Source organism: Castor canadensis, chromosome 11, assembly GCF_047511655.1.
Source record: "Castor canadensis chromosome 11, mCasCan1.hap1v2, whole genome shotgun sequence".
In the NCBI taxonomy this organism is placed as follows: Eukaryota; Metazoa; Chordata; class Mammalia; order Rodentia; family Castoridae; genus Castor; species Castor canadensis.
Genome location: NC_133396.1, coordinates 125,271,506 through 125,284,191, shown reverse-complemented (window position 1 = coordinate 125,284,191; position 12,686 = coordinate 125,271,506). Strand labels below are relative to the sequence as shown.

The 12,686-nt window shown below is 40.6% G+C and overlaps 1 protein-coding gene across 4 annotated transcripts in view; it reads left to right on the top strand.

The window, feature by feature from the left end:
* Positions 1-5,202: 5,202 nt before the first annotated feature.
* Positions 5,203-12,686, top strand: part of Cr2 (complement C3d receptor 2) — a 35,815-nt gene continuing 28,331 nt past the window's right edge. Inside the window, exons 1-2 of one of the 4 annotated variants that reach the window (XM_074048432.1) lie at positions 5,397-5,553; positions 12,241-12,420. In XM_074048432.1, the coding sequence (XP_073904533.1) occupies positions 5,496-5,553; positions 12,241-12,420 (238 nt within the window). In that variant the 5' untranslated portion in view covers positions 5,397-5,495. Of the gene's footprint in view, positions 5,554-12,240; positions 12,421-12,686 lie in introns of all 4 variants that reach the window. The other 3 variants (XM_074048433.1, XM_020164096.2, XM_074048434.1) reach the window with 3 other exon arrangements.

Sequence of the window (12,686 nt, the reverse complement as noted above, 5' to 3'; positions counted from 1 at the left end):
AAAAAACAAAGTCAAAAAATCCTGCCTTCATGGATGACCAACTTGATGAGAAGAAAAAAATGCATTACTCTCTACCCAAGTTATACATTAAAGCTTTCTGACTATGGCTCCTACTTCAGATACAATAAAAGAAAAACTTGATCAACTTGATTACATGAAAATACATGAAATGTTTATAAGACAAAATAAGAGCATCAGCATCAAAAGACAGCTGACAAACTGGGAGATAAACCTGCAGAATATATCGCAGACAGAGGTCCAAATTTCCTAATATACATAATGAGTGCTTAAAAAGCGAGGGAGAACAGGACAAAAAATGGGCTAATATGGAGGATGTAACTTGGTGGTGGGACACCTGTCTAGAGGGAATTTGGCATCAAGTAACAAAACTACATATGTATGTAAATGGAAAAATGGTACCTACTGAAACTGTTCCAGGGATGGGCGGGAGGGGGCAATAAAGGAGAATGGTGGAAGGGATGCATTCAAAAATGATATATAGTGTATATTGTAAGAACTTTTGTAAATGCCACAATGTACCCTCAGCACAACAATAAGAAAGAAAAAAAGAAGGAAGGAAGGAAGGAAAAGGAAGGAAGGGAGGGAGGGAAAGGAGGAAGGAAGGGAGGGAGGGAGGGAAGGAAGGAAGGAGGGAAGGAAGGGAGGGAGGAAGGAAGGAGGGAACAAAGGAGGGAAGGGAGGGAGGGAAGAAGGAAGGAGGGAAGGAAGGAAGGGAGGGAGGGAGGGAAGGAAGGAAGGAGGGAGGGAGGGAAGGAAGAGAGGCAGGGAAGGAAGGAAGGAAGGGAGGGAGGGAGGAAGGAGGGAGGGAGGGAAGGGAGACAGAGAAGGAAGGAAGGAAGGAAAGAAGGGAAGGAGGCAGGGAAGGAGGGAGGGAGGAAGAATTACATATGTGTTTACTATTTGACCCAGCAACCCCATGTCTAGGAATTTGAACTGAAGATCACATTGCACAATGGAAAAATAAATATGCACAATGCTATTCCTTCCATCATGAAAACAGTCTAAAGGTCTACACATAGGGAAATGTTTGAATAGACTCCAGTATATCTGTACAATGACATACATTCAGAGGAATATCTCTGAATGTATATGGAATTTCAGCTTGTTTGTTAAGTGAAAAAAGCAGTGCAAAAAGAGTACCTTATAGTATGCTTTCTTTTATGTATTAAACAAAGAGAAATAAGAAGATAAATGTATATCTGCACATATGAACAAAAATAAAGACAGATAAACAAGAAACTACTGAAATATAGTGCTGAGGGTGGGAGGGATAATGGCTCTAGAAGTAATGGAAAGAGAAGAGACTATATTTCTCTGATCATATCTTTTTATATACTACTGACATTGGAACCATGTTCATGTTTCACCTACGTAGAAAAATCAAAAGGGATGAGATAAAAAACGCAACACAGAGAAAAAATTAATCTAACTGCACTTCAAATGAATACCATAACAACACTGAAGAGGGGAGGATGCATAACCTAAATAGCTTTTGAACATGGCAATGTGGGTTTTATACTTTCAGGTTTCAGCAAAATAAAACTTTAAAGCTAGTAGGATTGATTTTTACCCTGATGTGTAGTTAATGACCCTAAAACTTTTTTCTCTGTATTCTAGGATTGGGCAAATAAATATGTTGTGGATCTAAGTGCCTCACTGTCAGAGAAGGGAGTTACAAATATGGAAAGAAGGAATGATAGAATGAAATACATGGTAAGAGATTGGAATTGGGAAAATTAGCATGAATTCAAAACATATAAATGAAGATAGGTTTAAATAGACATAGGCTCGAGAATATACCCTTCCTCGTTCTGACTTCTGAGAGTGTAGAGCAGCAATGGTCCGCCAATGGCAATGAGTGTCACCTCTAGACCATACTCTACCAAATAGAACCAGGACTCCTTAGGGAAATGTCAAGTTCTAGTGCATGAGTCTGGACATCTTGTCCTCAGAAAGTAAAGAAGTACTTTCAAAATGACCAAGAACAGGTCAAAAATGACAGAGGAACACTTTGAGGGCTTCCACTGGAAAATTGGGAACCATTTGAGAATTCAAATAATGATGGTGAGAGATTGTAACCCAGTGAATAAATGAATAAAATTTATACTGACATAGACAGAATCAATGATGATGTAAATAAATAAATGCATAAACAAGGAAGAAGGGAAAGTTTTCCCTTATAGTAGAATGTCAACTGATGAATGTAGAAGAAATGACCAGATTAAAAAGAAAGGATAACATTTGGCCGCCATATAGTAATAGTTGATTCAGGTAAGAATCATTAATGGTGCTAAAACTAGTAGGTGAAAATTTAATGAAAAATTAGGTATTTACATAACTTTAAAATATATCCCTACAAAATATTCATTAATTACAAAGGGAAGAAACCCTAGCCTTATACTAGAGAAACCTGTCAGACACCACTCTAAGCGATTGAAGTTACCACCACCAGTAACAGTCAACAACATATCCCTTCTGACAAGGATCCAACATCCTTTTTCTGTATTCCTGAATGTATAACCCACATAACTATCATAAAGAAATGGCGGACATACCGAAATTGAGTGACGTTGGTATCCAGCCTCCAGGAGGGTCCCCAGTGATTCCCAACTCCTAGTACAGAAAGGCCACCTTGTTTACAGATTCATTACATGTGGTTTTGACCAAGTGTGGTCAATAAATAATAATAAATGAAAACAAATTTCACAAAAATTATAAATTCCTACATGTGCATTGTGCAGTTCAGTTGATACGGAGAAGCTCTCCGTCAATCCTGCGTTGTTGTCGGTTGTGTTTGAGTCATGTGACCTGCAGAGTGTTTCCGTGCCCCTGACTTCATGGATATCCGTCTCCCAAAAAGTAAATGTGACCAAAAAGCAAGGTAAAAGTTATCACAATCCTCCCCAGCCAAAGGGCTTAGCTTCAGGATAAAGTGAACATTTTTAGGTTGTTGAAAGATGGCGTGTCTTTGGCAGAAGTTGGGTGATAGCATAGTGCAGCTGCACTATCCAGAATAAAAGTCGTGAAAGAAGATTTCGTTTATTTCTAGCAATATTAATATGTGTAACATTAATTTTTGTGACAATAATGTAGCCTACTCCATGCTGCTTCAAGTTATGGATGCTTGGACCTACTATATGTACAGTATAGGTAAATTTGAGTAATTTTAGTTCTACGTTCTGAGCCTTTGTGGGTTTTCCTCAATGGCGGTCTCCTTGAGCCTGTATGCCTGAAAACACCAAGGGTGTACTGTATTCTCATTCACTCATAGTGCCTTCCCCTCACTGAAAAGGGCTGATCAATAGGATATTGTGGGCATAACATAAGGTGACTTCTGAGGGTGTGTCATAAAAGACGTTTTTGCTTTAAGTTGGGCTCCAGTGACTCATGCTGATAATCCTAGCTACTTGGGAGGTGAAGATCCAAAGGATCCCTACTGAGCCAGCTAGGCATAAAACGTTTACTAGACCCCCAACTCAACAGAAAAAAGCTGAGTGTGGCAGTGTGTACCTGTCATCCCAGCTATAGTAGCGGGTTGAGGTATCTGGGCAAAAAGTGAGACCTTATCTCAAAAATAACCAGAGTGAAAAGGGCTTGAAGGTATGGCTCAAGCTTTAGAGTGCTAGTCTAGCAAGTGCAAAGCCCTGAGTGCAAACTACCAACACTAAAAAAAGAAAGGAAGGAAGGGAGGAAGGGAAATGAAGAGAGGAGAAAGTTAAGAAAAGTCATTTTGGCTTCTGCCTTTCTTAATCTGGGAGAAGCTAGCTGTCATGTATGCAACACTCACCCAGTCCAATGGCCAGGTCCTCATGATGAAGAAATGACACATCCAGCCCACAGCCATGTGAGCGAGCCTTCTTCAGTGTGGCTCCTCCATCCCAGTCAACCCTCAAATAACTGTAGCTCAGGCTGGTGTCTTGACTCATGTGAGATCCCATGCCCAGCCAAATTGCTTTCAAATTTCTGACCACAGAAGCTGTGGGAGATAGTAAGTGTTTATTCTTATTTTAAGTACTAAATTTAGGATTATTTGTTACTGTGCAATAGACAACTAGCTTAGAAGTCATTCTACAAAAATAAGAATTATTTACTCTTCAAAGATGTCAAGGTCTTAAAAGACATATACACACACGCACACACACAAACCACCGGAGGACATTTTCCAGATTAAAGAAGAAAAAGAGACAGAATGATCAAATGCAAGGCATGATTCTGGGATGATCTTGGATCAGGGGGAATATAAGGGGTGGGGGAGGCACTGGTTTTTGTTGTTGTGTGTAACAAACACTATTGAGATGATTGCTGGAATTTGAATATAGTCAGTAGATTATAAAACAGTGTGTACCAATGCTAATTTCTTTTTTAAAAAAAGCAATACTGGGGTTTGAACTCAGGTCTTGCCTAGCTCGCCATGCGCACTATGACCCTGGTCCTTTTTGCTTTACATTGTGTGTGTGTGTGTGTGTGTGTGTGTGTGTGTGTGTGTGTGAGTGTGTGATTTTATATTATATTTTATTATTTGATGGGCCAGCAGGGCCAAAGCACTTTTACCCATCTGGCCTGTGACCAGAATTCTCCTTTCTCTGCCTCCCAAGTAGTTGAAATTACAGCTGTCAGCCACCACCCTCAGCCAAAATTCTTCTTTTGTGATCATTGTACTGTAGTCATAGAAGAGAATGTCCTCTTAGAAAATACACATTTGAAATATTTGGAGAACAGAAAACGCCTGCAAGTTATCTCAAACGGATCCAAAGTAATAATTATATAATTAAAATTGCATAATCATACATATGTACTTGTATATATCGTATCTGTATCTAGAGAGAATGGTCAGTAAAATATATACTAAAATGCTAAGGCTTAGAGAATCCAAGTAACAGGTACACGGAAATTCAAATTTGTACTCTTCCCAACATATTTCTGCACAAATTACATTGGAACACAACAGCAGAGGCAGCTTCTTGCTGCTAAATTCCCTAAGTAAACTTCCACTGTCCAAAGAGTCGAATCCATTTAGTGCATCCAGTTCAGGATTTTTTTTTTAATACAGTAGAATAAAATAGTATAGCATAGTAGATTAGTAAGGATGAGTAGTGTTTTGTGAAATTTTTGTTTCTGTTCTAGGAAGAGAAAAAAAGTGAGTATTCTGGAGTGCATGGTCGAAAAAGTTGGAAAGCCACCTGTAACTCAGAGGGGCGAGTGTCACCAGGGACTGGCTCAGAGCTCTCCCGCCCACCCGCCGCGCGCCAGAGCCGCCTCTCTCGCCTCTCCTGTCTTCACCCACGTTGCCTTCCGCCCGCAGGTCCCCAAGCCACCTGCAGATGTGCGCGCACCCTCGCTGGGTGCCAGACACTATTTAAGGGCCCGCCTCCCCTTGGCTGGCAGATGTCTGCAGTCCCAGCCCTGTGCTCGCGGAGCTGCCGGAGGCTCGCGGGTCTTGGATCTCATCCCGCTGCTGGCGCTGCCGCCGGGGCATGGGCGCCGCGATCCAGCTCTGGGTTGTCTTCACTCTCGTCGCGCCAGGGGTCCTCGGTGAGCTGGGAGGGGGAGCACGGAGGTAGGGAATCGTCTAGGGCCGGGAAGACCTCTGTGCGGAGACGCAAAGCAGGGATCCAAAGCGCTAAAGTAGGGACAGTGCCGGACGCTTACCTGTCCCCACTAACTTTGGAGACTCCCGCCATCTCCTGGTGCTGAATGTCTCCACTCCCTCCACGGGAGTTGGACCTCCAGAATCGGAGGCTGAGCCACAAAGGGGCGCTTTCGAATGCACCTAGTGTAGCGGTGGCACCCTCCTGGCCCCTTGCTGGGCTCGCCACCCGCCCCACTGGATGCAGCAGGTGCTCATGGCTCTGGACCCAGCTCTGCGTTGGAGCCACAGCCACCCGCGTGTGCACCGATCGCAGCTGACACTCGCTTGTGCGCATGTTGGACTCCACTCCTTTCCCCAAGGAGTGGCATCTGGTTCCCCAGCGCGCGATTCCAAGACTTTTTGAACTTTGATATGATAATTGTAAACATCTGGACTTATTTTTAAAAGTTCAGACATGAATTAAAACTATAGCTTTTTCTTGTTTTTACCTTCTGTAATGATGTGAGCTCCCAAAAGGTCTTCTTCAGTGTTTACTATAACTTCCCCCCCCCCAGATTGGTTTGATTTTAAAGAAGTAGTGTAATTTGTTCTGAATTGAAACTTTTGGCTATCTGTGGGTCTAACTTGCTAAGTAGGTACAAGGTATAGTGAATTCCTAGTTTATAAGACGCCTACTGTATGCAGACCTCAATAACTGGATGACTTTTGGCAAGTCGTTTTGTGCCCTGATCCTCAGGTTCTTCCTCTGTGAGGTGACGTCAGCGATGACCTGTTCTGTCATCTTACGGAGTTGCCCCGAATGTCAGGCGAGATGAGGTTAGACATCAGTTATCACTTAAATATTTGTAATAAGTCCGTTAAGTATGGACCTGTTTTTGTATCATCAGCTTGGTAAGTGTTTGGGATAATGTATGCATTAGTGCTATGACAAATTACTGTTTGGGTTTCTGACATCTCACTGCCTCCTGATCTTTCAGTGAACATTTCTCAAAATCGTAATTTCATGTCTTCCACCTATTATCTCCCTTTGAACAAACACAGTCACAACTTTAACCACTGCGTGTTGTGCAACACCTGACCTGACTTCTCACCTGCACTCTATTCCTATTGTGACATTCCAAGAGGATGTGATCAATTGAAAAGCAAATTCTTCACCTCACTATCCCTTCAACTTGGCACCCAGTGCCAGAACAAGACAATCATCTAGGTCACCTAACTGCAGACACATGAGGCCAGGTCTGAATACCTGTCCGCTGATAAAGCTACATGTGCCCGTCGTTCTCTCTCTCTCTCTCTCTCTCTTTCTCTCTCTCTCTGACATAGTCTTGACCTCAAACCCTCCATCCTCCCACCTCAGTCTCCTGAGTGCTGGGATTACAGACAGGTACCATCATGCCCAGCAAGTCTTTTTGTTTTTGTTTTATCATTCTCATACCAGTGTTCTAATCCTAAACATTCTACTTTCTTATGTAACAACCTGTCTCTTACAGGTCACTCTGCCTCCAGTTTCTATACTCTTTCCAATCATGAAAATCAAAATTAATATGTATGTGTGTATGTATATATGGATATGTGTATGTGTATAATGATGAATATGTATATATCTACCATTCCACTTCCTTGCTTAAAAATCTAAATGGTCTCCCTACTGCCTGTGGGAGAATATCTAACCTAATCAGCCAGTCAGACCTCCTGGGTCTCACCTCCTGGCTTTCTATCATGTTTGCACTGCTCATCCTCTCAGCCACCTGTCACCCTCTTGCTCATGCTTTTCTGCTCTGCCTCTTGACATTTTTTTTTCTACTGTCTGCCCTCCCCAGACCATTTCTTGGCTCTTGGGCAGTTCCTGTATTTGAGTGTGCATAAGAAATTTTTGAAGTACCTTTTTAACATGAAGTGCCTGGGTCACATGTCCCCCTCCAGAGTCACAGGTGTGGAGTATAGCCTAGGAAACTGAAGGTAAGGAGCATTCAGTAAGATTCTGAAGCAGGTATCCACAGGGCACACTGCTATAAGTAAAGTCAATAGGAAGCAATTGCCCTTCTTAGGGTATTTTCTCACTTTTTCCTTTGTGTATTTGCATAAATGAACTCAAGTCTCCTGCTCTTGGGTTTCGCTCCGGCTTCACTGGCAACCTAACCTCAACCTACACTAAAATAACAAAGCTGTGAAGTAGAAATTCTCTTTTTTTCAATCAACTCATCTATAAATCTACCTCCATCTGGGGTCAGATCTGCTATCCCCTGCTGAGAGCCAGCTAAGGACTTCCCACCATACCAGAATAAAACCATGTTCTTAACCCTATACTGCAAGGCTGCTGCTTTCTCTGAAAGGCTCTCTTGATCCCTTTCTCCCAGCCTCTGCTCCAGCCACGTTGGCTTTCTGAATTCACCTAGGTTTGTCTAATCTTTGCACAAGTAGTTTCTCTGTTGAAGCAGATTATGCTTTTCAGGGCTCCTACTCCACATTCAATTCTCAGTTCTACTGTCTGTCCTTCTCTGATGCTTATTTGAAGCAGATAGTGCCCCATGGCATTCTTTGATCTTTTTGATCACTACATGTTCTGTTTCTTTGAGCATCTACCACCATCCGAAATCTTGTTTATTTACTTACTTGTTTGTTCACTCCTTGGGATATAAGTTCCACTAGAGTAAGGATGCTATCTGTTTCATTATCTGACTTAAATCCTAGCAGTAGCATGTAACCAGAAACAAACAAACAAACAAACAAAATATACATGAAGACTTTTTTTCTCCTATAACAAGAAGTATCCTTTCCCCTGACAAAAGTGAATTCCTCTTTCTGTATTCATGAGCTCATTCCATCCTTCTTGCCTTTGCAAGGAACTTACTTCTGTAGATACCCTGTCTTACACCATGTATCTGTCCCTGTACAGAATCATCCCACCAGGACATCCATTATGGGTAGGGCTTCTCATGACCCAATAGACTCCATTTTTCTGTACTCCCTCTCATCCTTCTTTACAACACTTCTCACTGGCTGCTTGCTAATGTTTCTTTATCTCCTCAACCCACTGCAGATAGGCTTTGTTCCCACAATTCTCCTGAAGCTGCTTTTGGGAAGGTTGCTGCTGACCTTCATGTTGACAAAACCCAAAGTCACTTTCTATTATACTTTTCTCAGTCTTTCAGCTGACTACTTCCTCCCTCATGAAACAGTCTTCTCTCTCATCTTCCAAAACAGGATGCTCTAGGGTTTTTGGTTTTTTTTTTTTTGGTTCTCTTTTTGTTGTTCCATACCCATTTACTCTTAGTTTCTTTTGCTCTATCTCTAAATATTAGAGGGTATTGGGGTTCAAAACCTGGGCTTTTTCAGTCTTTCTCCGTATCTTCTTAAAAGATCTCATTTAGTCTCATGGCTTTAAATACTATTTGTATGTTGATAACTTGTATTTACTATCTATAGGCCTCACTTCTCTCCTGAGCTGCAAATTTATACATCAAGTGCCTATTTGTTATCTCCACATGGATGCCTTTTGTGTTAAATATGCCACATCTGTATTGAAACTGATATAGCACATCCTCTACCCCCACCACACACAACATAACGTACACATGCTCTCATGAATACAGTCATATATGACCTGTTCATTTTCCAACCTTCCCACTTAATTACATGGTAATCCCATCAGTCAATTAGTTCAAGTTGAAAGCCTGTAAATAATTAGCAAACCTTCTCATTTTCTTAGTCAACATCTAATAAGACAGAAAGTCTTGCCAATTCTACTTCCAAAATATATCTCAAATTCATCCATATCTCACTGTCTCTCTCTAATCCAAGTCTCATTTTTGCCCTGAAATGCACTTCCTGCTTCTAGCATCTACCTTTCAGAATATTCTTTCAAAAGAGCAAATGAGGTCATATGGCTCTCCTGCTTGAACTTCCCAAATGACTTTCACTCAGGATAACGTCTAAACTTTTCCTGTGGTCTAAGAAGCCCTATATAATTCCTCCGACTGCTCTTCTAGCATGTCTTGTACCACCCTGCTTTACTTACTACATACTGGCCACATTTTCCTTCTGTCTAGTCCTAAAGCCTACCATATCTATTTCTGCTAATAGGCCTCTGCTTGAAATGCTTGGCTGGCTCCATCTTATCCTTCAGTCACAACTCAAATGTCTCTTCTTCATAGGCCTCCCTGTATGAACATGCAACAGAACTTGTGGGGCTGGTGGACTGACTCAAATGGTAGTGTGCCTGCCTAGCAAGCATGAGGTCTTGAGTTCAAACCCCAGTACTGCCAAATAAATAAATAATAAACACAGAAGTTGCATGACACCCTGTCTCTTTCTCCTTCAGGTGCATTACATTTTAACACATCACTCGGTTTCCTTTGGAGCACCATCTTATTTACTTTCTAGTATTTATTTATGGTCTGTCTTCTTCTGTTGGAGTATAAATTCTGTGGGGATGGGAACCTGGTCTCTAATATTCACTGATGAATGCCTTGTGTTTAGGACTATTCTTTGAGTAATATGCATAGATGCCATTCAAAACTTACCAAATAGCCAGGAAACACAGTATTAAGGTATTTGATTGTAATTTTCACTCTTAATTTAATGATTTCCTTTCCTACCTGCTTTCTGATCAAACTTTCAGTTTTATTATATATATATATATATATATATCCTTCATTCATTTGAATGGACTTCCAAGACATTTCAGGTAAAGTCCTTAAGACCCAAATAAAGAGTTAAATGTATCATTGTTCTCTAGAAACATGGGTAGAAGGATATATGTGTGTGATGTGTATGTGTGAATGTCTTGCCACTGTTTTCTGTTTTAGATTAAGTCATGATTTACTCTAGTCTTTACTCCTGATTATAGAAAGATGTGAAGAGGGTACAGTGACACCCAAGGCAATCAATTTTGCTTAATGGTCTGTAAAAATCTCTGGAAATTCTGTGTTGTGACCTGGGGTTTTGACAATTTCATTCCTAATGAGGGTCAGTGTCCCTAGTCAGAGAAAGTCCCAGGTCTCCTAATTAGCAATGAACTTTTCCATTATTCCTCATCCAGAGGGAGTAACTCTTGTCTCCTTTCACTCTGGAAAGTTATGTTATGAAGCACATTCTGATTTTGTTGTCTCTAGATCTTGTTTCCCTCTTTGTCTATATCATCGCCACTGATTAAATCTTTTGAATTTAAATTGGCTTTCCAGATTGTGGGATATAATTTGGTATTGTCCTTATTTACATTTGATAAGTTCAGGTTAAACCATTTGAATAAAATAGCTGGTACCAATAGTGTTGAGTCATGAAGTCTGTCTTTATTGACGTTAAACCCTAATTTCCTCTATAAAGTCTTGCTGCGTTACACAGAGAATGTTCTTGGGAACATTTGTAGATGTTGATTGAGTAAACCAAAGAAATTAAGGAAATAAATCAATGAGGGACTTCCGTGATTTCTGCATCCCAACAGTGATGGCTGTCCTTAGATTCTCCACAGGAAGCATGGAGCCATAGAAAGGTTGGGTCTGCCTGCAACTTTATGGGCTCTGTGAATGCCTCTGGGTCAACCCATATTTATTTTTTTACTTTCACCTGTATCTGCCTCAGACTTCTTTGCAAAACAGGAATTTTATAAATTTGATATTCTCTTCTGGGAGGGCTTCATAGGTAGGTACATTTTTGCATGGAATATCATCTGATCTGAAATAAAGAGTGAATTTTTGCTGTCCTCATATAAATTAAAGGGGTTGAAATTTGATTTCTCTTTTAAATTTATTAAAAATAAATTTAAGGGATCACAATGAGTTGTACAAGATTTCTGATGATACCCCCTAAAAGTTTTTACTTAAAAGATTTTTTTTCTCATAAGGTTCTCCATTTTATTTATAAAAACAGTGGGATATTTTTTTCTTTGCTCCAAACTTACCACGTGGTATACATTAATTGTGTGCAGTTTTTATATGCCAATTATACCTCAATGTAAGCTAAAGAAAAATTACCATGCCCACCTCCCCACACAAAAATAACATATGTACTCATCACTGAAGGCCCTACCCACATGCATTTCCTATTTCCCCCAGGGTCTGACCTCACTCTGAAAAGCAAACAAACACATACACACACACACACACACACACACACACACACACATACACACATACACACATACACACACACATACACACACACATACACACACACACACACACACACACACACACACACACACACTGGTTTTTATTTGTAAATTTGTAAGAAGATGGAACAACCCCAGGGACTTTCTGGAATTTTATGAAAAATTATTTTACCCAGCTTTTCCTCTGAAGTCTACCCTAAAAATTCTTTGAACTTCTCAGCTTATTTTTCTGTATACTCATCCAGACTCCAGTGATGTGTGTTCTTTGTCCCAAGTAATATCGCTCCACTTTAGACTTACTTTCTAAAGATCAAAGTTGTTAGGATAATGGGCAAAAAAACAGAAGCAGAGGAGAAGGTTTAGCCTCTCTTAGTTTTGTACTTGGCATTTAAAAAAATCTTTTCTCTTTTTTTTGGTGGTACTTGGGTTTGAATTCAGTACTTCTGTTTGGCAAGCACTCTTACCTCTTGAGTCCCAGTCCTTCTCTTAGCTTTGATATTCCTGTGGTCTTTGTCTCTAGGTCAGTGTAAATTCCTGCCAAGTTATCCTTTTGCTAAACCTATTAATAAGAGTGATCAGTCTGAGTTTGCTGTTGGGACAACTTGGGAATACAAATGCCTCCCTGGGTTTATCAAGAAGTCATTCTTTATCACCTGCCTAGAGACCTCCAACTGGTCAGATGCTCAGCAGTTCTGTAAACGTGAGTAATCCTGTCATAGAGGCATCTTTGGATCTATGTATCACTGTATCTCTACCAGACAGTATGTTATTCTCCAGATAAAAGACCAACTAGAATGTCCCAGCAAAAATGAAAGGTGTTCTCAGGGGCTCCACATTTTCTTTTATTTCTGACTGCACTAATTATCAGTGTTTGTCATTACCACTGGTCAACCCTATATATCCTGTCGTCTCCATGACTTCTTTCTATGATCTCTATATTGTGCTAGAATGAGAATAAAATTTAGT